The sequence below is a fragment of the Trachypithecus francoisi genome, unplaced genomic scaffold, assembly GCF_009764315.1.
Source record: "Trachypithecus francoisi isolate TF-2019V2 unplaced genomic scaffold, Tfra_2.0 Contig00144, whole genome shotgun sequence".
Classification (NCBI taxonomy): Eukaryota; Metazoa; Chordata; class Mammalia; order Primates; family Cercopithecidae; genus Trachypithecus; species Trachypithecus francoisi.
Genome location: NW_022680492.1, coordinates 103,307 through 130,705, shown reverse-complemented (window position 1 = coordinate 130,705; position 27,399 = coordinate 103,307). Strand labels below are relative to the sequence as shown.

The 27,399-nt window shown below is 38.2% G+C and overlaps 1 protein-coding gene across 1 annotated transcript in view; it reads left to right on the top strand.

Moving 5' to 3' along the window:
- THOC2 (THO complex 2) overlaps window positions 1–27,399 on the top strand; it is a 120,640-nt gene that overhangs the window by 33,617 nt on the left and 59,624 nt on the right. Inside the window, 5 exon segments of the mRNA XM_033185831.1 lie at window positions 2,402–2,472; window positions 3,308–3,429; window positions 3,998–4,131; window positions 13,691–13,857; window positions 26,588–26,680. Of these exon segments, the coding sequence (XP_033041722.1) occupies window positions 2,402–2,472; window positions 3,308–3,429; window positions 3,998–4,131; window positions 13,691–13,857; window positions 26,588–26,680 (587 nt within the window).

Sequence of the window (27,399 nt, the reverse complement as noted above, 5' to 3'; positions counted from 1 at the left end):
AGTAGTATGATCTTGGCTCGCTGCAACCTCCGCCTCCCAGGTTCAAGTGATTCTTCTGCCTCAGCCTCCCGAGTAGCTGTGATTGCAGGCATGTACCACCACACCCAGCTAATTTTTGTATTTTTAATAGAGACAGGGTTTCGCCCTGTTGGCCAGGCTGGTCTCGAACTCCTAACCTCAGGTGATCTGCCTGCCTTGGCCTCCCAAAGTGCTGGGATTGCAGACTTGAGCTACCGCGCCCGGCTGATAGCGACTTTAACAGACTAATCATATGAAGGTGAGGGGGGCATGAGAACTATAGAAAGGGGGAGTCTGCTGTAACTTGATATGCTGATGGGACCTCTGGCTAGGGTAGGTAGTTGGTGATACTGGGGCACTAGAGTTGGAATAGCTGAGGGCTTTTTATTAAAATCATAGGGGAAATTAAAGAGAATTATTCGAAGTAGAGGAGTCAGGGATAATAAATGAGTTTATTAGAATGGTGTTAATGAGTTAGAGCAAAAAGAATAAAGAAACCAGGGAAGGTACAGTTGAGATAATAGAGTCCTGTACTGATTGTTGAGATAGTTCAGCTAAGAAATTTACTGAGACCCTATTAAGCATTTCCTAACATTGTCAGAACCCAAGAGAATGGTTAGACATTTAAGTAATTTATCTAATTCTAAGAATTAAGATTAATGAGCTAAAATAATTCATTCAAGGTTCACAAACCCTCAGAGGATAACTGTCTTAATCAGGTTAGGTGGCTGATAGGAAAGAGACTTGACTTGAACAGGAGGAATCTGCCATCCGGTGCCTCTGATCTTAGGGACCTTGAGAGGTAGATCTTAGGACTTTAGGGCCCTGGAGTATAGATAGATGTTGGGTAAAAGAATGAACTCAGTTTAGCCCCGGTCCCTTAAAATCAGTATCTTTAAAGTTCTAGACTGAGGAAGGACCAGAAAACCAGATAGCAGGGCAACAATTGGGAGTCCCTGAAAAGGATTGATGAGATACACATGGGTAAAAGTCTTAATGAGAAATTGAGATTATACTGTAATTTACATTGCATAAATTATACCCTAAAATTTCCTTAATACACATGAGCTAACTGCATGCTTAGCTACAGTGGCCAGGATATGTAGAAATGGCAACTGTCCAAGAAAGGAAAGTCAAGGGCCAGGAAAATGTGGATATGTTTGATGAAAAATCCCCTTCTCTTTTGATTCTCAGTGTTGGCAGTAGAGCGTGTAGAGGACAATTTTTATTACTTCACTAAAACCAGTGCTTCTCTTTATAGCATATTCTAAATATGAGTTGACTGTAAAATTAGGTTAATAGTATATAATCAGTTAAAGCAGTAATCCTGAGATTAGCCTTGTTTGTAATCCTGCCAATGCTGGTTGAAATTTTTGGTGCTTGGCATTTGGCACTGTTTTCTTTCTTCCATACTTCAGATCAGAAAATTTTTTGACAAATTTTCTATTTACTGAAACTCACAGTCTCAGTTTTTAAATATTTCAGTAGGAAAATAAACATTTTGAATAATTTCTGTTTACTGACTGGAATTATAATTCAAGATAAGATGTTATTATTTTATTTTATTTTATTATTATTATTTTTTGAGACAGAGTCTTACTCCGTCACCTGGGCTGGAATGCAGTGGCACGATCTCGGCTCACTGCAACTTCCACCTCCCCGGTTCAAGTGATTCTCCTGCCTCAGCCTCCCTAGTAGCTGCACTTACAGATGGGCGCCACTGCGCTTAGCTGATTTTTCTATTTTTAGTAGTGACAGGATTTCACCATGTTGCCCAGGCTGGTCTTGAACCCCTGACCTCAGGTGATCCACCTGCTTCGGCCTCCCAAAATGTTGGGATTACAGGCGTGAGCCACTGTACCTGGCCAGAACTATTTTTTAATACTGTCTTTCATAAAGTTGGTGGCCAGGTAGCTTGGTTATGACATAGTAATTTGACCAGAGTGGTGAAAGTCATGGGTTTGATTTTCATGAGTATAGGATCTTTAGAGTTAGAAGAAATCTTTGTTATAACCCTATTCAACTTTCCACCTAAAATAATCTTTTTTTTTCTTTTAGCATCTCTGACAAGTAGTCATTTAAACTTTGATATTTCGTTTCTTGCGAACAATTTTTTTTGAAGCTTTGTTGCTTCCAATGCCATAGCAGGCAGCTCCAGTGTAATTGATGTACCATTTTAGGGATCTGTCATAGGTCACAGGATCAACCTCCAGTTTTAGGAGAATTAAAGCATTCATATAATATTCATGTTACCATAGTTTTGAATTTTTCCAAATTCAGATTGAGGCATTTTGAAATTAGTTAGTTTTTAAATAATTATCTTACTTTAGTGCTGGGGAGTGTAGAAAAATCAATCAAACTTTTTTCGTCTTCATCATTATAGATATTGAGACAAATTGTTTAGAAGAAAAAAGCAAGAGAGACTATTTTACACAGTTGGTATTAGCATGTTTGGTAAGTTTTTAAATATTTTTCCCTTTTAAAAATCTGCGTTAAACAGCTGCAATAGAAGTTAGTCATGTTAATGGAGGAGGATATTGACATTCAGTTGACTTTTCTCATAAGCTGAGATTTGCGTTTTGAAATGGAATGTTTTGTGAAATTAGACATGCTGTTCTATGAAATAAGCATGTAACCATATCCATATCACTTAAACTATCTAGACATTTAAAACCTTTGGTGATATTCTGACCTAGTAAGTTCCTAAGAAAAAGGTAAGCATTTATAAAGTAAGTAGAAATGATTGTAGACAGCTTTTAAATGGATTTTTTTCCCTCATAAACTGTTAAGCAAAGAGTAAAAGAATAGAAGAGGTAGTTTAAAATGATAAACTCTGGAACTTGCCATGATTGTTGTCTGGTAAACCATTTGTGTTCATAAATTTAGAACCAGGGAGAACTGCCATGGTTCAGACCTGGAAGAAGGTGCTTGTCTTTGCTATACTAGAATTTAACTTAAAGTAGGAGGCTATTAAGTGCTGTATTAGGTGAAAATCCAGTTAAGCCAAATGCAATCATATTGAAAATTTCATCTGTAGTTCTTGTCATTTATAGGCAGTGTACAACATGCATATAATTTTGTAGGGAATTTTTTGAAAGCTATTTATTAAATATTTCAATATTTGGAGTCATAATATTTGTTAAATTGAACTTCCAAGCCTTTTTATAAATTGTAGGTTGTTATATAATGTTATTTTTGTATTCTTATTTAGGAAGCTTTAGTTTGAATATATTTAATGTTGTGGATGCAATGCTAAGGAATAAATGACTTTTAATATTTTTTAATACAGTATTTAGTTTCAGACACAGTTTTAAAGGAACGCCTGGATCCAGAAACACTGGAATCATTAGGGCTTATCAAACAATCACAGCAATTCAATCAAAAGTCAGTTAAAATCAAGACAAAACTCTTGTAAGTACACGTATCTTATGTTTCAGATCAAGTAGCTGAGTATGTTTTTTCATTCATATTTTGAATGCTAGTGGCCTCTAAGGGGACTTTGAAGACTGTTTTTTTGTTTGTGGTTAGCATGTCTTGTGTTTTTTGTCTTCTAAAAGTAGCCTAATATTATTGAGTCATCAGTGACCTTTACCTGTGCAAAACCAATATTACTTTTGCCCATATTCAAAGTTAAAATAATACTCATGCTTTCATCATTAGCAATAAAATAATTTATGACTATGGCTATACTCGGGGTATATTCTTAGAGATGAAAATAGTGATATGTTATTGTTCCCTGATATTAACAATATCCTTTTCTTGTGTTACTGGTTTTCCCCGTGTAATTAATATTGGGGGTTCTCATATGAACCACTGTTGTTTTCTACTCTAAAAGGCACACAAAGAAGTAAACTTTAAACAACTATTCTTATGATTGTTGTAGGTTGGAGATAAGAAATTCAGTGAGAATACAGTACTCTGTGCAAGCTTGTTAACTGAGATTAATTTTATCCCCTTAATGGTATTTATCTGATTTCAGTTATAAGCAGCAAAAATTCAATTTGTTAAGAGAAGAGAATGAAGGTTATGCCAAGCTGATTGCCGAATTGGGGCAAGATTTATCTGGAAGTATTACTAGTGACTTAATCTTAGAAAATATCAAATCTTTAATAGGTAAGACATGTATCTGTATAGTATGTGTTGTTAAGATAACAAGTTATTTTAATTGTTAGAGAATATCCATAAAGACAAAATGAGTGCATTCCATATACTTTTTTTTTTCCGGTTAAGGAATGGGAGAGGTGTTTAGCTTTCACTTTTAATGTTTTGTCAGTAATTATAAAATTTAGCATGATATTTGTGAGAAATCTTTTTGTCACTATTACTTGTATGTTAATATTAGGTCCTGCTCTGTCTAGTCTTTCTTTTTTGTGGAGGGGATCCTGAGTGGTAAGCCAACGCTTTCAAAAGACAATGGATGACAAAGAACAGAATGGACTGTTCTGATACAGTGCCCTACGTTTCTCTGGTATTTCTATTTTTAAGTATTTCTCAACCATTTTATGGAGGACCAAAAAGCAAACATGGAAACTTTAATACAGTAAATCTTCAGTGAACTTTTGAAACCTACAGATGTGTAATTTTGAACTTTTTTCAAAATAACTTTACAAGGGACTTTGATGCATATTTTATCTTTATAATAGCCTTTTAAAGTAAGTGCAACAGCTGTTGTAAAAGTGTAACAGGGAAGTTTTTATTCTCCCTACTCTTTAAGTAGAATTCCAGTAGCATTACTTTTTCTTTTTATTTGCATTGAGCATTGGAAGAAGTAGTTGACTTCTTGGAAAAGATGAATGAGCACTAGAAAAATAGGGTAATCCAGATTTTCCTAAGGTGGAAATAGTTTTTTTCTATTATTTGCTAGGTGTTGTGCTATCGTAGGGAAGATTTTGCGGTACCTGGGTCTTGAGACCTGCCAGAGGAGTCATATTTGTGCCTCACTAGTTGTATCTTAGGGGTGCTTATCATCAGCTTCTTGATTCTTTCTCTGTTTTTTGGAGTTTATATATGACTAAGAAAGAGGGAGAAGGTGTTCCAATCCTTATCTCCTTCCTCTGGTGCTTTGTGTAGGAATCCAATTAAAACTAGATTTACTATAATCACCCTTGTTCTTACCAGCAAGTAAGTAGCTTTTAGTTTATTTTTAAAATTTTTATTTATTTTTTAAAGAGATGGGGTCTCGGTATGCCCAGGCTAGTCTTGAACTCATGGGCTCAAGTGATCTTTCTGCCTTGGCCTCCCGAAGTACTGGGATTACAGGCATGAGCCACTGTGCCCGACTAAATAGCCTTTGAAGTTAATCTAGTTCTGGCAGCTGATCTAGTTTCTTTGCTGTTTCTTCCAGTTGTCAATTTAACATCAAGATGGGTGGCCCCCTTGGGCTGTGGGACTCTTGCTTACCTGTGTGGCCGTGACTCATTTTTAGAAACCTTCCTGTGGTGGTTCCTTAGTTCCTTTCTGTTCGTTCTTTTGTCTTGTCTTGTCTTCTCTTGTCTTTTCTTTCTATGGAGTCTCACTCTGTCGGCTGGGCTGGAGTGCAGTGGCACAATCCCAGTTCACTGCAACCTCTGCCTCCCAGGTTCAAGCAGTTCTCCTGCCTCAGCCTCCCGAGTAGCTGGGACTACAGGAGCCTGCCAACACACCCAGCTAATTTTTGTATTTTAAGTAGAGATGGGAGTTTCACCATGTTGGCCGGGTTGGTCTCAAACTCATGACCTCAGGTGATCCGCCCGCCTTGGCCTCCCAAAGTACTGGGATTGCAGGCTTGAGCCACTGTGCCCAGCCCCTTTCTGTTCTTTCTAGGGTAGGCACCACACTTTCCTGAGTGTTTTTTGATCTGGCTTGAGAAGCTTGTCAGTGCTGCTTTGCTATAAGTTTGTCTTTCCTTGTATCCTGTCATGTACTTACTTAAGATAGTATTCCCCACATAAAAATTCTGTGCTATGTTTTTTTTTTTTACTTTATATCCTTTTTTGTTGACATCTGTTTCTCTATTTCTTGTGAGTTTATACCTTTTTATTCCTTCGTTATTTTGGGAACATTTCAAAGAGGGATTTCTTGAAGGTGTGCTTTTATCTTACTAGAAAATGTACACTACTTACTTTTCTTGAACTTTGCTCTCAGGGAGAACAGGCTATGATCCTATTTCTGAAAAACAGTGTAACACAATTGTAAGCTCATGAGGTATATGGACAGTCTATGAGTATAAACAATTTGATTTATTGGGCTAAACCTATATTCTGACCCACCAAGTAGTACTCAAATGTCACCTTCTTAGTGAAGCCTTCCCTGCCCACCCCTGTCAAAACTCCCTATTATTCCCTGATTTTTTTCGTTTTTGCACATATCACAATATAATATGCTCTGTACCTCTTCCCCCTCCCCCTGTGATGTAAGCTCTGTGAGGACTGGGGTTTTGTTTAGTACCTTATCCTTTCTTTTTTTTTTTTTTTAATTGAGACGGAGTCTTGCGCTGTCGCCCAGGCTGGAGTGCAGTGGCGTGATCTCAGCTCACTGCAAGCTCCGCCTCCCGGGTTCACGCCATTCTCCTGCCTCAGCCTCCCGAGTAGCTGGGACTACAGGAACCCACCACCACGCCTGGCTAATTTTTTGTAGTTTTTTAGTAGAGACGGGGTTTCACCGTGTTAGCCAGGATGATGTCGATCTCCTGACGTCGTCCGCCCACCTCGGCCTCCCAAAGTGCTGGGATTACAGGCGTGAGCCACTGCGCCCGGCCAGTACCTTATCCTTAATACTTGGTATGTAGGTGATAAATAAGTACTGGGTATAAAAGGAATGAATATTTCCTCTATTCTCGTATAATCTATACTGACTCTTAGCCTCTTTTTCCTGACATGGTGAATTTTAGAAAGTTCATCTCCCTGTCTCAGTGTTTATTTATCTCTGACTAGGTGATTTCCTCCTCCCTTTAATTGTCTGAGAAATAAACTTTTATTTTTTTGAGACAGAGTCTTGCTTCATTGCCCAGGCTGGACTGCAGTGGTACGATCTTGGTTCTCTGCAACCTCTGCCTCCCAGGTTCAAACGATTCTCGAGCCTCAGTCTCCCGAGTAGCTGGAATTACAGGCGTGGGCCTCCCATGCCCAGCTATTTTTTTTTGTGTGTGTGTTTTTAGTAGAGACGATGTTTCACCAAGTTGGCTGGGCTGGTCTCGAACTCCTGGCCTCAAGTGATCCACTTGACTCAGCCTCCTAAAGTGTTGGGATTACAGGCGTGAACCCCCACACCCAGCCTGAATGAAACTTTTCATTGATGTGAAAATAGAGGTTGAAACTTCAATTCCAATGACTATTCTTTCAGTGTTGTTAGCATTTATTGGAGTCCCTCTTAGTGCAGACTTCATCCAGGCCTTGTCATATCTGTCCAGAACAGCTCACTGACCAGCATCCTATTTTTCATGGCCTCTTTGGATGGGTTTCTCTGTGTTTGTTCCCATTGTTTTCTGTTTAGGAACAGTCTAGACAGGTAATACCTCCTTCACCAGCCAGTGTCAGAAACTGATACCTAGTTTGGGCAGTATACATTTTAGGTGCACATACTTTCAGGGTACTTGGTCTGACCAGGATAAATCCTTGCTTATCATCCTTTAGTTAAAAGACAGTTATTTGGCTGGATGCGGTGGCTCAAGCCTGTAATCCCAGAACTTTGGGAGGCTGAGGTGGGCAGATCACCTCAGGTCTAGAATTTGAGACCAGTCTGGCCAACATGGTGAAACCCTGTCTCTACTAAAAACACAAAAATTAGTTGGGCATGGTGGCACGTGCCTATAATCCCAGCTACTCTGAAGGCTTGGGCAGGAGAATCACTTGAACCCAGGAGGTGGAGGTTGCAGTGAGCTGAGATCACGCCACTGCACTCCAACCTGGGTGACAGAGTGAGACAGTGTCTCAAAAAAAAAAAAAAAAAAAAAAAAAAGGCAGTTATTTGCTCCTAAAAGATTCTGGCACATCAACATTTTTATATTCTGCCAGATAGCTTGGGGCTATTTAGTGCATGTGCAAGCAAGGAAGCAGAACCATTGTGCATCTGCATGGTGATTGTGATCTGACACTAAATTTGAACAACTTATTAAATAGTAATGAATAGTGTACAGTAGACTGTTGAGCTGCCAAGTCATAGACACCATACAAGTGACCATTGCTTGAAGATGGCAAAAAAAATCTTTTAGAAATAGAGGAAAGGATATCATCACAGGTGGACTCCTTTGTTTGCTGAACTAAACTGTAAGAACTCTTTTGGATGCCCTTCAAAAAAATCAGAGCATCATGCTGTACACTTTAAATATATATAATAAAAACAAGTGGTTGCTAAGTGTTCTTTCCTTTCCTTTCTTCTAAATCAGTGGTCAGCAAGTGTTTTCTATAAAGGGTGAGATAGTAAATATTTTTCGGCTTTGTGGACCGTATGGTTTCTGTTGTAATACTTAATTCTGCCATTGCTGTATTAAAACAGCTATAGATAGTACATAAATAAATGTGACTGTGTGCCAATAAAATGTTATTTACGAAAACAGACAGCCGAATGGATTTAACCCACAAGCCGTAGTGCTGATTCTTGCTCTAAATCAAAAGTTCTGCCTAACAACTAATTACGGAGCTAGCTTATTTGAGCGTAGCTTTAGAGAGTGAAAATGGTTCTTCCTGGTTTTAGGTTTTAGTGGTCCAAGACCTTTTTGGCCTAGGCTCTAACCCCTTTACCTTCACTCACAGAACCAGAGCTTTCATTATCAAACCTCAAGACCTTCATTTGTTGCCTGGTGTCAAAGGGTATAGATTTGGCTAGGGAAGGGTAGAGTGAGAGTCTTTGCCTTTTCAGTCTCTCAAGTGACCAGAGTAACATTAAAAACAAGATAAATCCTTAAGCCAAACGATTTTTATTTTTGGATAGATTATGGGACATTTTACCCCTTTGACTACATGATTTTGAGTGTACTTAGTATTTTATCTTTGGTTCAATCTGAATATAGGGTCCATTCAGCTTAGACACATTTTATTATGCCACCTTTCTCATTTCTTTGAAAGGGAAGTTGGCTGCCTTCTTTACTTAAGTTTTTACATTGTTGAAGTTTCTTGGCTATATGTTAGAAGTTTTCCCTTTGTGGTATGAAAAAGAAGACAGCAATTGGTGTTTCCAACTATAGGGGTTTTTTGTTGTTGTTATTTATTTTATTTTTATTTTGAAACAGGGTCTGGCTCTGTTGCCCAAGCTGGATTGCAGTGGTACAGGCTTGGCTCACTGCAACATCTGCCTTCTGAACTCAAGCCATCCTCCCACCTCAGCCTCCCAAATAGCTGGTACTACAGGCACACACAACCATGCCCACTAAATTTTGTATTTTTTGTAGAGATGGGGTTTTGCCATGTTGGCCTGGCTGATCTCAAACTCCTGAGCTCAAGCTAGCCACCTGCGTTGGCCTCCCAAATTGCTGGGATTACAGGCGTGAGCCACCTTGCCTGCCCTTGTTATTGTTTTTTAGATCATACTTTTATTTTGTTATTCATTGGTTCTTGCTTTGAGATGTGCAGTTTTTTTTTTTTTTTTGCAAATAGTGTTCTTAGAAATAGTCTAGCATAGATTTTTATTAGTTTGCTTCTAAAGAAATTCTTTCTACATGATAGATCATTTCATTTTGTTAAAAACATGATTTTCTTAATCTCCTAAGGTCCATTCTCTCATGAACATGATGATTGAGGCTATAATTCCGTTTTCTTGCCTGAAATTTATAGGCTGGACATCTCTCTTAGTTATGTCTGCAATACTCTCTTGGTCTTTTATTTTCCTGTTAAGATCTCAATTTGGCCTAATTTCTACGACGGTCATTGTCAGTTTGACCATATTTCTTGCCCCTAGTCGGTGTCGCTGTAACATACTGGCCATTTTTTCTATCTTTGGGGAAACTCCAGTTGCTTTTTAGTGCATTTCTTCAAAGATGTATCATTCAAAAGGTGTGAACTCTCCTCAAGGGTAGCGTAACCATTAATCACTGTAAAATTTGAGCTTTATTGGGGCTTCATTGACATATAGTAGAATGCTTGTATTTAAAGTGTACAATTTGACTTTTACATCTGTGAAAACACCACAAACAAGATAATGCACATTCCTTCCACTACCCCTGAAATTTTCTCTTGCCTGTGTGTTTATCCCCCCTCTCTCCTCTCTTTATTTTCCCGGAGAATCACAAGCACCTGGCACATGGTGGGTAGTTATTTAATACTTATTTAAATGAAGGAGGGAATCTATGGCCGTTGTAGATTTGCAGTTTCTTTATTTTTCGACTTATTCTCTTTAAATATGGTTTCTTGTTTGTTCCTCAAAAGGCATAAAGGCATATGTGTGTGTGTTTGTGTGTGTGTGTGTGTGTATGTATGTATATGTAAATATATATAAGTTTGTGTGTGTATTAATGTAGCTGGTGGTAAAGGTAGGGAGCTAGGTTTATGATCTTTCTAAAGATCACATGACTATCAATGCTTGGGCTGGACAAAAACCTTTCTAAGATGTTTGCATACAAGACTGCTTGTATTCTACTACAGCTGCCATTAGGGAAACATTTTGAATATTCAAACTTACTGATTATTATTAGAGTCTCACTGTATATGAACTAGTTTAACTGTTACTTAAAACGCTAAGATTTTAATAATAATTTTCAGCTGGGCATGGTGGCTCATGCCTGCAATCCCAGCACTTTGGGAGGGTAAGGCAGGAGGATCACTTGAGACTAGGAGTTTGAGACCAGCCTGGGCAACATAGTGAGACCCCATCTCTACAAAAAGTTACCTAAGCGTGTTGGTGTGCATCTGTAGTCCTCGCCAATTGGGAGGCTGCGATGGGAAGATCACTTGAGCCCAGGAGTGTGAGGTTGCAGTGAGCTATGAATGTGCCACTACACTCCAGCATGGGCAACAGAGCGACACCCTGTCTCTAAAAATAATAATACATAAAAGTAAATGAAAATAGTTTTCTAAACCTTCAATTGGCTACTTTTTCTATCTGATGGATAAAATTAATTGGACTTATGGCACCTGAGATAGTAATAGAAAACTCATGAGCCAGTTTTTCTTTAATGAAAGATGCAAAGATGATGCCTGTTATAAATAAAAGTGCATAACTCTTGTTTCAGATTACTGCATTAAATTGCACCTAGAAAGAAAGTGGGTAGTTGACAGTAAAGGTCACTGATAGAATAGCCTTGATGGAGTAATGCTGTTAAATAAAATATAATGCTAGTGGTTCACGTTTCAGCATACTGAAAATGTAAACTTAAAAGCAATGTGAATGAAGCACTTAAAAGATTTAATCTAACTTTTTGCTATTCTGTTCTTTATTTATGAGTTTTGTGTATGTAGCTTAATGGGTAATTACAAGCCAGCCAGTTTGTCAAAAATTATATTCAGTGTCTCTTTTATCTTCTATGATAGAGTGTTAATTCATTTTTATTTAGTGACTTTTTTTAAATATTAGTTAATGTAGGAGAAGTGACATGATTTGAGAATTTGCTAGATCTTACTTCCATAATGTATCATCAGTGTTACAGCAGTGTGAAGGCATTTTTCACCTTTGTTCAGGCTTCACTGACATACAATAAAATGCACATATTTAAGGTGTGCACTTTGAGTTTTAACAGATGTATACATCTGTGAAAACACCACAAACAAGATAGTGCAGATTTCTCCCATTCCCCCTCAATTTTCTTCTTCTTGGCTCACTGCAGCCTCTGCCTTCTGGGCTCAAGTAATCCTTCCGCCTCAGCCTCCTGAGTAGCTGGGACTACAGGCATGTGCCACCATGCCTGGCTAATTTTTTGTAGTGACAGGGTTTTGCCATGTTGCTCAGGCTAGTCTCAAACACCTGGACTCAAGTGATCTACCTGCCTCGAACTTCCAAAATGCTGGGATTACAGGCGTGAGCTGCCGTGCCCGGCCTGATCTGCTTTTTGTTACTGTAGATTAATTTGCTTTTTCTAGAATTTGTCTATAAATGGACTCATACAGTGTGTACTGTTTTTGTCTGGCTTATTTCATTCAGCATAATTATTTTATGATTCTTTCATACTGTTGCCTATATCAATAGTTCTTCCCTTTTTATTACTGAGTATGTCCACTGTACTTATCCTTACTCCACTTATCCTATACGGCAAGTTGTTTATTCATTTATATGTTGATGGACATTTGAGGAGTGTTGTATATTACAAATAAACCTGCTGTGAACATTTGCGTACAAATCTTTGTATTGACTTAGACATTTATTTCTCTTGAGTAAATGCCTAGGCTGGGTCACATGGTAGGTGTAAGTTCAAATTTTAAAGAAACTTGCCAATTTTACAAAGTGGTTGTACCATTTTACATTGCTATCAGCAGCATTTAAGGATCTTAATTGCTATTTTGGAATCACTTTTATATTCATAGGCCGTACTTTTTGGAAGTACAGAGGTAGATAAAAATATTTAGAAGTTTTCTTCTTAGAACTTCAGGGAAACGTCTTTTTGGAGAGTTTATGAAAATATAGAGCTTTTTTTGAGTAAGACATGCTCACTGCCTTAGTCCTTCTCCTTAGTATGATGAGAAGCAGAAGAAAATGTGTTCTTAAGTTTGGATCTCATAAAAAGAGGGAAAACTTGCATTTGGAGGATTTGGTTTTCTAAGTGATTGCTAAGGTAGTATGAAGCATGAAATGACATTAGTTTTATAGCATTTAATATGAATAAGTGTAGAGGCGATAGAAGTAACTGGAGATACCATCTTACAAAAGGGTTTGGACAGGAATAGGTTATATAAGAATTTTCTTGGAAAAATCCCCTAACTCATCCATAAGGTATAAGTGTTTAGATCTAACATACGTCCCGAAATTTATCACAGTTCTTTTCTCCTCCAGTATTAGAAGAAATCAGTGTTTATTTTTTGGCCCAATGAAGTGGTTAGCTTGCATTTAGGGACTGTGTTTAATGAAATACACATATTTTAAATACTAGAATCCCATTCAGCTTGATGAAAGGCATGTGGGAACTGACGTAAACCAGGAGCCTCCAACTCCCTTGGTATTCTTTGATCTATAAGTATCAATAGAATACCACTTTTCCCTTCAGAATGCTACTAAAAGCCATGGATATAAATCAGTGTTATATTTTATAGTTCTGTAGTATATGTAAGATAAAATAAAAAAATGATTTTAAAAATGATAGTCCACTTTTGTGAACCTGGACTTTTAACTGTTTATCAATATTCCAAATACTTCTGCCTAAAACATTAAAAAAAAAAAACCCTTTAGTTGCTTAATTTGTAAAATGCATTGTTTGATTTTCGTGTTTTTCCAAGAATTAATAATGTGGACCTGTTTCAGTAGCCCGAGTAATCAAGAACTGATGAGGCAAAGTGTGGCATAGAGGAATGTTTATTTGACTAGTATCACAGGTCCTGGACTATACCAACCCAGGTCTGTCATTAATCTGTTCTGTGATTCTGGGAAAGTCACATTCTCATCTGTAAAAATGTGTAGTGGATTTATTTCCCTCTGGGAGAGGGGAAGCAAATTTGTAAAGGAAGTTGTTTTTAAAATCATTTTTATCTTGCTATATGAGTTATCCCTGAAAGTTAATGGCTTCACTAGAAATGATGTATAATCATTTTAAAATTTTTGTATATCTCATCTGTTGCAGGATGCTTTAATCTGGATCCCAATAGAGTTTTGGATGTCATTTTAGAAGTGTTTGAATGCAGGCCAGAACACGACGACTTCTTTATATCTTTGTTAGAATCTTACATGAGTATGTGTGAACCGCAAACACTGTGTCATATTCTTGGGTTCAAATTCAAGTTTTACCAGGTAAAGAAAAACGTGTATGTATATATATTTAGAGATTAATTTCTTAATCTTGTTTGTATAATTTAATTTGTTTTATTTGTAAATGATTGGTCTCATCTCAGGCATTCTAGCAGAAGAGATAGATAAATGGATAGCTAACAATGCAATGTGATAAGTACTATATTGGTAGTATGAATGATGTTATGTGAAAAGCCTAGAGGAAAGCATTATTAAGTTTTGCCCTGGGAGAGGTGGAGTCAGGGAAGACTTTGTAGATGTATCTTTTTTTAAACCTGGTCCTTGAAGGATGAATAGGAGTTCATTAAGGTTTTCTCTGCATAAGTAACAAACAGTGGGAGAATAAAGATGTGGCAGTGTGAATATATTTAAGAGATAGAAGGAATGGTTCATAGTCTAATGTGGCTGGGTTATAAGATGGGAAAAGAAGGGACAGGAAATGAAATTGGGAAGGTATGTGTACTTTAGATGGTCACAGACTTTGAATACTGTGTTAAGAGTTAGAATCTTATTTTTATTTAATAATTTTTTATTTTGAGATAGGATCTCACCCAGACTAGTCTCAAACTCCTGGGCCGAAGTTATCTTCCCACCTCAGCCTCCCAGGTAGCTGGGACTTACAGGCATGTGCCACTGTGCTTAGATCAAGAATTTTATTTTATAAACAATGGCTATTGGAATTTTTTAGGGACATGAATAAATATTCAAGGCACATCTTGTATCATTTGCTTAAGCCACTAAAATAGCTGTCAAGCTAATCTGTGTCTCTGATTATGTCTACTTCAATCCATCTTTCATATTATTGTTACTGTTGCTTTCTAAAAGAGACCTGAGTCACTTCACTGGTCAAAAACCTTTACTTGTAGGATGAAATTCAAACTTCTAAGTGTGGCAGAAATAGCTCTTCACAATTTGGCATTGTTCTTTCCAGCCTTATCTTTATAGTTTTTTTTTTTCTTAAATCTAATATTCTGGTCATATTAAGTGACTAGCCATTTCTTGAACTTAGATATAGATATTGCTGTGAACCTTTGTTCCTGTAGTTCTTTATAACTAAAAAACTATTCTTACCCAACCCTCTCACTTCTCCTTTCTTCATCTTGTGAACTCCTATTTATTCCTTAAGAGCAAATGCTGCTTGCTCTGTAAAGGCTTAGCTGACTCTTTACCCGTGCAGAATTAGTCACTTCTTAATCTGTATTCTCGTAAAACTTGACACATAACTTCTAACACCCATCAGGTTATCTTAGAATAAATTGTATCTATCTCCTTTGCCAGATTGTAAACCATATAGGGCAGGTTCTATTTTTTACTGATTCCTATGGATTAGTTTGTTGCCTAGCCTATAGTAAATGCTCACTAATTATAAATGAGTGATCTATGTTTTAGGAAGACAATTCTCTTGATAGCATGGAGGATTTTAATGTAATAAGGCCTCCATTTACCTTTTGGTATAACTCTGCTAATTTGTTTACTTGCCTGGGATAGTCAGCTAGTCAGAAAGCATTCATTGAATGTTTATGATTATGCTCTTTGCTAGGCACTGAGGTTACTCTGGTGTAGAGGAGTGTCTGTTTCTGTACTCTTGGAGTGTGAGGTCAGGTTAATAAGATAATTCCTTTTAGTATTCTTAAATGACATAGTACCTACTGCCTTTGCTCATCTTTTATTTTCTATGATCTGGGATGCTGCAGCAGACAGAAGGGAAAGCAGACAAGAGTTTAAAAGCATATAGCTTTTCAATACCAAACAAGAGACATGGTAGGGTTTTTGGGCAGGAGCACAATACCTTTGTTCAAAAATGAGCAGTGGAGGCTGGGTGCAGTGGCTCGTGCCTGTAATCCCAGCACTTTGGAAGGCTGAGGCGGGCAGATCACCTGAGGTCAGGAGTTTGAGACCAGCCTGGCCAACATGGCAAAAACCTGCCTCTGCTAAAAATACAAAAAAATTAGCTGGGCATGGTGGCGGGCGCCTGTAATCCCAGCTACTTTGGAGACTGAGGCAGAAGAATCTCTTGAACCTGTGAGGCGGAGCTTGCCATGAGCCGAGATCGTGCCACTGCACTCCAGCCTGGGCAATAAAAGTGAAACTCCATCTCAGAACGTCCACTCTTGGTATTGGGAAAGAGATTCAAGCATTCTATCAGATTTTAAGAGCCACTATGATTGCTTTGGGCTTGAGTACATGAAGCCAACTGCTTTAGTGACAGGTTGGCTGAAATTTAACTTGTGCATGATTAATTAAAATATAAATTAGGGCTTTGGAGACTGTAGGTTTGAGAGCATATGACAGTGAATAATGATGACCTACTGCATAACATCAAGTTAGTTGAATGTAAGTTTTAGAATTAAAATCTTTTTGTATAAAACCATTCCTTATAAATAATGTAACTTTTTTGAGCTGAATTAAAATATACCCAGGGGGGTTGACAGTATTTGAATAATCCTTTTTTTTTTTTTTGTAGACAATGACCGTTTTTCTTGTATAAGAAATGCTCAGCCAAGAAATACTTAATTTAGAAATAACTTGTTCTTGGAATGACTAACCCTCATATTGCTCTATGTAATACCATCCCTTTGTTTCTATTGTTAGAACTGTCTTATGGGCCGGGCGTGGTGGCTCACGCCTGTAATCCCAGCATTTTGGGAGGGCGAGGCAGGTGGATCACCTGAGGTCAGGAGTTTGAGACCAGCCTGAACAACGTGGAGAACCCCGTCTCTACTAAAAATGCAAAATTAGCCGGGCATGGTGGCGCATGCCTGTAATCCCAGCTACTCGCGAAGCTGAGGCAGGAGAATTGCTTGAACCCAGGAGGTGGAGGTAGTGGTGAGCCGAGATCGCGCCATTGTACTCCAGCCTGGGCAACAAGAGCGAAACTCTGTCTTTAAAAAAAAAAAAAAGTCTTGTCATTGTGAGAATCTGCATTCTTAAGGGCCACTGAGGGTAGGGGAAGAAATGTCAGATATTTTTGAAAAGTTGTGGCCTGAAGGTAAAGTAAGGAAAGCTGTGAAAATCAGGAACTGCTTAGGTGATGTAACCTTGAGTGTTGGCTCCCAAGCATGTATGGCCAATCTGTGTATTGGTCCTTGGTGTAATTCCACCATCCCCCTTTCCCATCACTCCTGAAAATGTTCACAGTCCCTTTCTCCAACTCATATTTTGACCAGCTGGGTCTTATTTGGATTAATAGGCTTCTTTTTTCCCCCTTAATGCTAGTATTATACTATGGTATCAACGACAGTGAGAGGTTGAGCATCGCAAATCCACAAAGCTCCAAAATCCAAAACTTTTTGAGCACTGAATGATGTTCAAAGGAGATGATTGGAGCATTTTGGATTTTGGGTTTTCAGATTTGGGATGCTTAACCAGTATGCAAATATTCCAAAATCTGAAAAAAAAAAAAAATTCCCAAATCTAAAACATTTTTGGTCCCAGGCATTTTAGATGAGGGATACTCCACTTGTACAGTAGAGGACTTGGGGACAGCATGAGAGACACCACAGGAAGGGAGTACAAGAAACTGTGAAGGTACCAGAAGACAAACTTGTCTGGATTGTCGTTACAGGAAAGGAGGAGGAGGTGATAAGTCTCATCTGTATTGCCCTTTGATTTCTGGATTCAAAACACAGTGATAGTAATGGTAGTACCATGGTTCAGCCCTATTATACATACCCAAATTCATTCATTTAAGAAATATAGATTGAGCATCTATATTTGTGCAAGGTAGTATACTAGGTACTAAGGCTTCATCTGTAAACAGAAATTCTTACTTTTTTGATGTTTAGATTCTGAGTAAATTATATGTTAGAAAATAATTAATGAGATGGGGAAAAATACAAAGCAAGATAAGATCAGGAGTGGTAGGTTGCAGTTTTAACTAGAATAGTGAGAATACTCATTGAAAAGGTGAGATTTAAGCAAAGACATGAAGGATATGAGGATGTAAACTGTGTAGATGTCTGAGGAAGAGCCTCTAGGCTAAGGGAACAGTCACTGCAGTGGCCCTAAGGTGTCAGCATGCCTGACGTGTTGAACAAAAGTAGGAGATCAGTGTGGATGTATCAGAGTGATTGAGTAGAACAGTAGGAGATGAGGTCAGAGATGCGGGGGATGAGATCACAGAGTCAGTGCGAGGTTTTTGATTTTGATACTGAGTGAAGCCAGTGGAGGGTTTTGAGTAGGGTAGTGATGTGATCTAACTTAGCTTTACATTTTGTTTCTCTCTTATTTTATTGTGAACATTTTCAAATGTAGAAAAGAGTGAATAGTATAATGAATACTTACAACCCCATTATTTACAATTAAATTTATTAACATGTTGCCATATTAAAAATTTTAATTTATGTTAAAAAATCATGAAAGCTTCTTCCTAAATACTATAGTTTACAGTTTTTAAAAGGAAGGGCATTTTCCTTTTTTTTCTCTTTTGAGATGGAGTTTTGCTCCTGTTGCCCAGGCTGGAGCGCAATGGTGCGATCTCAGCTCACTGCAACCTCCGTCTCCTGGGCTTAAGTGATTCTCCTGACCCAGCCTCCTGAGTAGCTGGGATTACAGGCGCCTGCCACCATGCCTGGCTAATTTTGTGTTTTTAGTAGAGATGGGGTTTCTCCACATTGGTCAGGCTGGTCTCGAACTCCTGACCTCAGGTCATCCTCCAGGATCAATTTCATAACATAACTAGATTACTGTCATATAATAAACCTAGACTGTATTCATATTTTCCAAATTGTCCCCAAAATGCATTTTACAACTGGTCTGTTCAAATGATGATCTAATCAAAGACCACATGTTGTATTTGATTGTCAAGATTCTCCTTCTCTTTTAATTTAGAATAGTTCCCCACCTTCTCCATTTTTTCATGGCATCGACTTATTGATGAGGCCGTTCCTAGAAGACCTCATCTTTTTGGATTTATCTAATTGCTTTTTCATCTTATTTGTTCTTTATTTCCTGTATTTGTTATATACTTGGAGTGAGGTCTAAAGACTTGATTATGTTCAGGTAAAATATTTAATGGCAAAAATACTTTATAGATTGTGATATTATGTAACATCTAATGTTTGACTGTCTTTAAATGGTTCAGTAAGTTTGTGACAGTCTGATCCCTCAGTTATACAATGGCACCCCCCCTACCCCCCACCCCCACCGCCTTTCCCTTCAATAACAAATTATCTGCAGGTTGATACTTTGGCAACCTGGGAGTATACAGTTTGTCATCAACTTTACGTTAAATGGTTTAGAATCCATGGATGACCTTTGCTTGAGCCAGCTTTCCCTTTAGGGTTTCCAAATTGATGATTTACTAATTTTATCATGCCCTATATATTTATTAGCTGTCATTCTTCTAATAAAGAAGAGTTGTCCCTTACTAACTCAGGCTGTTTGCTTTCCTTGAAATACAGTTCCTACTGGAAAGGCAGGACAAATGATTAATATGTTCCCACTAATTGCGAGCTATCAGAGTAAGGAGTTTCTTTAATAGCAACCTCCAATGGTGACGTGAGTCGGGTGTGTGTGTGTGTGTGTGTGTCTGTGATGAGACAGAGAGAGAGACAGAGAGAGAGAAAGTGTGTGTGTGTGTGTGTGTGTGATTACTTAGATTTTCAGTGGATCAGTCTGTGTGGCAGCAGTGGATATCAATGAGATTCTGAATGTATTTGAAGGTAAAGCAATAGTGTTTGCTGATGGATTGGATACAGGATATGAGAGGGTAGAGTTAAGGACTATGCTGAGGTTTTTGGACTGAGCAGTTAAAAAGATAGTGTTGTCACCAACTTAGGGAAAATTTCAGGTGCATTGGGTTTGGAGTGTTGGGAGTGAGAATTAGGAATTCACTTTGTGCATGTTAAGTTTGAGATGTCTCTTCGACATCCAAGTGTAGATAATCGATATATGGATCTGAGTAAATAATTGGATATATGGACCTGGTGTTCAAGAGAATAGACCGGGCCAGAAATAGAAATGTAGGTATCAAAAGCATGTAGATGCTATTTAAAGATATGACATTGGATGAAATTACTAAGGGTTGTATACCGAGAGGCAAGAGTAGAGAGCCAAGGACTAAGTCTTGGGGCACTTCAGTGTTAAGGGTCTAGGAAAAGAAGAGGAACCAGCAATAATGTAGATGATGAACAACTTGTAAAGTAGGAGGAAAACAGAGAATGTGGCATTTTGGAAGCTAAATAGAGGAAGGAATGATTAACTGTCAGATGCCTCTGATAGGTCATTGAAGGACTGAAAATTGACCATTGGAGGGAGGTCAAAACTAGCAGTTTTGGTGGAATTGGGTGATATAAGAGATAATGAGAAGAGTAGAATTGGAGACATTGACAATTGACAACTTTATCAAGCAGTTGCTACAAAGGGGTACAGACAAATGGGATGGTAGATGACAAGGGAGTGGGCTTGAGAGATTTTTTAAGATGGGAGAGAGAACGCGTTTGTTTGCTGATGGGTACGACTGAGTGGAAAGGGGAAAGCTGGTGATACAGGGGAGAGAGTTGAGAATTATTTGGAGCGGTGTTCTTGAGGATAGAGAAAATGGAGTTTGGTGCTTAAGTGGGTGGATTAACATTATATAGGAGGATAGAGAGTTTATCATAAGAGGTATAAAGGCAATATATGTAGGTATAGTTGGGTAGGTGTGATTGGGAGTTTGTAGAAGTCCAATTGATCTAATTTTCTTACTGAGAGCAAGGACATCAGCTGTGAGGATGAGAGAGGAGGTATTGGAATTTAGGAGAGGAGGTAGGGAAGTATAGTTATGTGCTGCACAATGGTGTTTCGGTCAACAATGGACCACATATATGACAGTGGTTGCGTAAGATTATAATGAAACAGGAACACATAGCTGAAGAAGAGGCCCAAGAAAAGGAAACTACAGGAGAACAACCCCCAAGAAAATTCACAGTAAAGGGTTTAGCAGAAGCTTTTCAGCAAGCTCCTTAAAAAATTTGAAAACATGGGCCGGCCACGGTAGCTCACACCTGTAATGCCAGCAATTTGGGAAGCCGAGGCGGGTAGATCACTTGAGGTCAGCAGTTCGAGACCAGCCTGGGCAACGTGTGAAACCCCGTCTCTACCAAAAACGGAAAAATTAGCCAGGCATGGTGGTGCACACCTGTAATCCTGGCTACTAGGGTGGCTGAGGCAGGAGAATCGCTTGAACCCAAGAGGTGGAGATTGCAGTGAGCCGAGATCATGCCACTGCACTGCAGCCTGGGCGACAGAGTAAGACTCCATCTCAAAAAAAAAAAAGTTTGAAAACATGGACCCCAACACTGACCAAGGTTTTTATTAATAGAGAGGAATGTACATGGTGCATTATCTACTTACAAGCAAATCTGTGACAGGCAAACCATCATGGCATGGACATATTTCTGAAAAGAGTGACACCTCCTCAAGAAGAGTCTCAGGTCCTTCAGGAGGTATTCCAGAAGAAGACGTTGTTATCATAGATGACCGCTTCATGAGTGGTATTGCCCCTAAACATCTTCTAGTGGGAAAAGATGTGGAGATGGAAGACAGTGATATTGATGATTCTGATCCTGTGTAGGGCCTAGGCTCATGTGTGTGTTTGTGTCTTAGTTTTTAACAAAAATGTTTAAAGAGCTTAAATCTTTTTTTTTTTTTTGAGATGGAGTTTTGTTCTCCTTGCCCATGCTGGAGTGCAATGGCGCAATCTTGGCCTCACTGCAGCCTCCGCCTCCCGGATTCAAGCCATTCTCCTGCTTCAGCCTCCCGAGTAGCTGGGATTACAGGCACCTGCCACTAAGCCTGGCTAATTTTTTGTATTTTTAGTAGAGATGGGGTTTCACCATGTTGGTCAGGCTGGTCTTGAACTCCTGACCTCAGGTGATCCGCCTTCTCGGCCTCCCAAAGTGCTGAGATTACAGGTGCGAGCCACCGCACCTGGCCAACAAGTCTTAAAAATACAAAAAAGCTTACAGAATAAGGATATAAAGAAAAAATATTTTTGTACAGCTGTACAAAGTGTTTTAAGCTAAGCGTTATTACAAAAAAGTCAAAAAGTTAAAAAATATTAAAAAGCTTATAAGGTAAAAAAGTTACAGTAAGCTAAGCTTAATTTAATTTATTGAAGAAAGAAATGCTAAAAAAATTTTAACCTAAATATATAGTGTTTATAAAATATAGTGTTAATAGTGTACAGCAGTGTCTCAGACCTTCATATTCACTCACTAACTTACCCAGAGTAACTTCTGGTCCTGCACGCTCTATTCTTGGTGGGTGTCCTACACAGGTGTACCATTTTAAATCTTTTGTACTTGCTACATAATATTAAATATGTCCAGTTTTTTTTTTTTTTTTTTTTTTTTTTTTTTTTTGTTTGAGACAGAGTCTCCCTCTGTCACCCAGGCTGAAGTGCAGTGGCACAATCTCAGCTCACTGCAACCTCTGTCTCCTGGGTTCAAGTGATTCTCCTGCCTCAACCTCCTGAGTATTGCTGGGACTACAGGTGCACACCACCATGCCTGACTGATTTTTGTCCTTATAGTAAAGACAGGGTTTCCCCATGTTGGCCAGGCTGGTTTTGAACTCCTGACCTCAATTGATCCGCCTGCCCCGGTCTCCCAAAGTGCTGGGATTACAGGTGTGAGTCACTGTGCCCGGCCTAGATAAGGAATTTAAATCAATAGTCCTAAAATGCTTTATGAGCTAAAGGAAACCAGGAGTGTGCTGTCTCACCAAATAAATAGAGAACATCCATAAAGAGATACAAAATTATGAAAAGGAACCAAACAAATTCTGGAGTTGAAAAGTACAATAACTGAAATAAAAAATTCACTGTAGAGGTTCAACAGTAGCTTTGAGCAGGCAGAAGAAGCCAAGCCAAAGAAAGAACACTGGTTAAAGTAACTCTAGGTAAAATATAAAAGCCAGTATTATTACATTTGTGGTTTGTAACTCCTCTTTTTTTCCTATATGACTTAAAAGACAAATACATAAAATAATTATGAATCTTTAAAAAATAATTTAAACTTTTATTTTAGACTCAGGGTACATGTGCAGATTTGTTACCTGGGTATATTGTGTGATGCTGAGGTTTGGGGTACAATTCATCCCATCACCCAGGTTATAAATCTGTCAAATGGCATACTATAAAAATGTAATTTGTGACTAACAATAGATGGGGAGGGGCAGAGATGTATAGGTGCAGAGGTTTTGTACACTATTGAAGTGAAGTTGGTATTAATTCAAACTAGGTTGTTTTAAGTTTAACATGTTAATTATTATACCTAAAGGAACCACTAAGAAAATAATTAAAAACTAAACAAAAGAGAAGAAGGGGATCAGAATGGTGCAAACACACAAAATCAAACAAAAAAGGTGGTGATAGAGGAAATGAGGAACAAAAATATGACAGAAAACAGCTAGCAAAATGATAAAGTTCATCCTTATCTATAATTATTTTGAATGTAAATGAATTAAACTCCACCAATTAACAGGCAAGAGTTTTGCAGAATATATAAAAAAATCATGATCCAGCTATGTACTGTGTATGAGGAACTCGCTTTAGATTTAGAGATATAAATAGCTTGAAACTGAAAGTATGGAAACATGCTTTGTGCAAGCATTATGCTGGAGAGACCTGGGGTGGCTATACTAATAATCAAAGTAGACTTTAAGACAGTAAGTTTTTACAAGAGACAATGAAAGACATAATGATAAAATGGATAACCATTGAGAAGATATAACAGTTATAAACATACATGTACCAAACAACAGAGTCCCAGAGTATTTGAAGCAAACATTGGCAGACTTGAAGGAAACATAGTTCTGTAATTATTGGACATTTCCATACCTTACTTTCATTAATGGTTAGAACAACTAACCATTACTTGACAAAAGATGAGTAAGAAAATAGAAGACTTGAACAACATTATAAACCAATTAGACTTTTTATACATATAGAACATTACACCCAACAACAGAATCTACATTCTTCTCAATGCACATGGAACATTCTTTAGAATAGACCATATATTAGGCCACAAAACAAGTCTCGGTTGAAATCATACAAAATATCATCTCTGACCACAACAGATTGAAACTAGATTGCAACAATAGTGAGGGAGTAGTGTGTGATATGAAATTCAAAGCCGGGAGGATAGAGGGAGAATAGCCTGGAAGCAACAATAAAAAGTAAAAAGAAAACTGCCACATCACCTCTAGGCCTGGTAGTGTGAGGTGTCTGAGGAAAACAGCTACCATTTAACTGGGTTACAATGGCAGTGCTGTTCTCAGGGTGAACCAGGTTCTGTGTGAGCACCATGGTGAAAAGAACCTTTAGATGAGAGGTTTGGATATAGGGAATTTTGCTGACAATGGATCATGAATTCCATATGATTCTGTGGAAGTATTTCAAGGATGTGGAAAGGTATGATGGGACAGAACAGGATTGTGCGTAACAGTATGTGGATGAGAGTGTGGGGCATATTGTGGTGATTTATTTAAACAAGAATGAAGGGAGTAATGAACATGACCCTGGTACATTCAAGTCAGGTAGTGGAGGAGAGGTTGTCAATAAGTTAAATAAGCTTTTGAAAGTTTGCTTTGAAACCCTGGCAACAATTGGTTTTTATGGGAAACTGTTTTGATACTAAATAACCATTTATAAACATTTATTTTTATATGTTTTAAAAAGTTTTTTGAGATGGAGTCTCTCTTTGTCACCCAGGCTGGAGTGCAGTGGCATGATCTCAGCTCACTGCAACCTCTGCCTCCTGGGCTGAAGTGATTCTCCTGCCTCAGCCTCCCAAGTAGCTGGTATTACAGGTGGCCACCACCACGCCCAGCTAATTTTTGTAGAGACGGGGTTTGTATTTTTACAAAAAATTTTGTATTTTTAGTCTGCCAATGTTTGCTTCAAATACTCTGGGACTCTGTTGTTTGGTACATGTATGTTTATAACTGTTATATCTTCTCAATGGGTTATCCATTTTATCATTATGTCTTTCATTGTCTCTTGTAATTTTTACAAAAAAAAATTTTGTATTTTTAGTAGAGACGGGGTTTCATTGTGTTGTCCGGGTTGGTCTCAAACTCCTGACCTCAGGTGATCTGCCCACCTTGGCCTCGCAAAGTGTTGGGATTACAGGCGTGAGCTACTGTGCCTGGCCTGTAAACAAATTAGAATTAGGAAACTATTGTTACATTGAAGACATCTCATCTGTTTTTTAAAAATAGAGTGAAACAATGCCTTCTATAAATGATAAACATTAGTTTGGTTAGCTTTGTATTTTATTTGCATAATATCACAATTGTGGGAAGAACCTTACATACACAGGTCTCATTTTCAGTATTGAGTATAAAAAGAACATAGTGTATTGTTACTGTTTGCTTTTTATTTACATTTGGCCAGTTAGTTATTGCCAGTTATTCTCACGTCACTGTTCCATTCATCTGACCTCAGCAGTATGCAAATTAGGTTTGAAAATTCATAGCATTCAAAGATTCTTTTTTTTTTTTTTTTTGAGACAGAGTCTCGCTCTGTCACCCAGGCTGGAGTGCTGTGGCGTCTCTCAGCTCACTGCAAGCTCCGCCTCCCAGCTTCAGGCCATTCTCCTGCCTCAGCCTCCCAGGTAGCTGGGACTACAGGCGCCGCCACCTCGCCCGGCTAGTTTTTTGTAGTTTTTAGTAGAGACGGGGTTTCACCGTGTTAGCCAGGATGGTCTCGATCTCCTGACCTCGCGATCCGCCCGTCTCGGCCTCCCAAAGTGCTGGGATTACAGGCTTGAGCCACCGCGCCCGGCCTCAAAGATTCTTATGTTTCTATGTAGGGTCCTCATGGCTAGCCTGGAATTGACTTTGCCATTCTGTACTTTAAAACATCGATTTATTCATCTGTAATATTTATGTACACCTGTTTTGTGGGGAACATCAACTGACAGCCAGATATACTTAGTATAAAATCCAAGAAATAAAATTAAAGGAAGAAAAATATAAAGCAAACGCTGATGGTTCTTCTGCACTTGTTAGTTTGTCTATCTGCGTCTCCACTGAGAACTAATTTGAAAAAGCAAGTTAAGAAAACACACATGTATCAGCCAGGCGTGGTGGCTCATGCCTGTAATCTCATCACTTTGGGAGGGTGAGGTGGGAGGATCACTAGAGCCCAGGAGTTCGAGATCAGCCTGAGCGACATAGTGAGACCCCATCTCTATTTAAAAAAAAAAAAGTCGGGTGTGGGGGCATGTACCTGTAGTTCCAGCTACTCAGGAGGCTGAGATGGGAGGATCGCTTGAGCCTGGGAGGTCAGGGCTGCAGTGAGCCGTGATCATGCCACTGCACTCCAGACTGGGTGACAGAGTGAGACCCTGTATCAAAAAAAAAACCCTAAAACCAAAAAACACACAAAGAACAGAAAAAAAAACACACATATAAACAGAACTGCAGACTAAATCTTGTGCATTATAAAATATCACTCTATTCAGTTGTGAGATTTTATTTAAATGTTAACCTGCACTGTAAATTGTGTCCATTTTTGAAATTACTTTCCTTGTGTTCTTCAGAAGATGTTCCAATGTGAAAAGGGATGTTGGCATAATAATCCTTGTATTGAATTCAGATGTTTGGTAAGATAAGGAAGAGCAGTGAAGCACTTTCTTGGCCTAGAGTATTTGATCTAATTGTTCTTAATTATTGGTAGGTGAAGGATATTGCTTTAATTGTCCTTTCTGCACTAAGTGGAAACTTTTTTTTATATTTCTAGGAACCAAATGGCGAGACACCATCATCTTTATACAGAGTTGCAGCAGTACTTCTGCAATTCAATCTTATTGATTTAGATGATCTTTATGTACATGTAAGTCAAGTGGGCTGCTAAGAATATTTGGTTGTCTGTCCCAAGGGTAGGGAAGAGGAGTAGGTAGCCACATAGCACCCCCAGGATTGGGTTGGTTCTAGGTTCTCAAGTCTTACTCTTTGAAGCCCCAATACATTGTTGCTTTTTGTTTATTTTATAAAGTGAATGAATTTAGTTCTTTGGCAGTCTATGAAAATTAAATACCTTTTTGGTCACCTTTACAGAGTTTAAGTTTGGATATGAAATTCAAGTTCTTAACTGTCATCAAGGCATAGCTCATGGGGAGAGAGGCCAAGTTCTAACCAATGTGGTTTTTAAAGCCTTTTTATTATCTACAATGATGGGAAATACAGAGTTACCTATATATTGCTTCTTTCTCTCTAAACTGTTAATTTTAGGCATTCAGGATGAATGGAGAACTTCATTAGTGTATTTTTATATTTAGTATATTTAAAAAATATTTTTCTTGTGTTATTCGTGTGCACTAAATGACTACTATTATGCTTTTATTGCTGGACCCAGGATGTAGAAGAGTTCATGATTGTGGCAGTTGACCTCTAGTTTAACAAAAGTTTAGCCATCAGTTTGAAAATCTAGGCTAATAGTGTATAAATTCCTCTTCTATTAGGTTTTGCATTAGGATATCTATTATTTTAAAACAAATATGTCCAAAGGTGATCATCGTCACTGCCTTTGAAATCACTTTATTAACATCATTG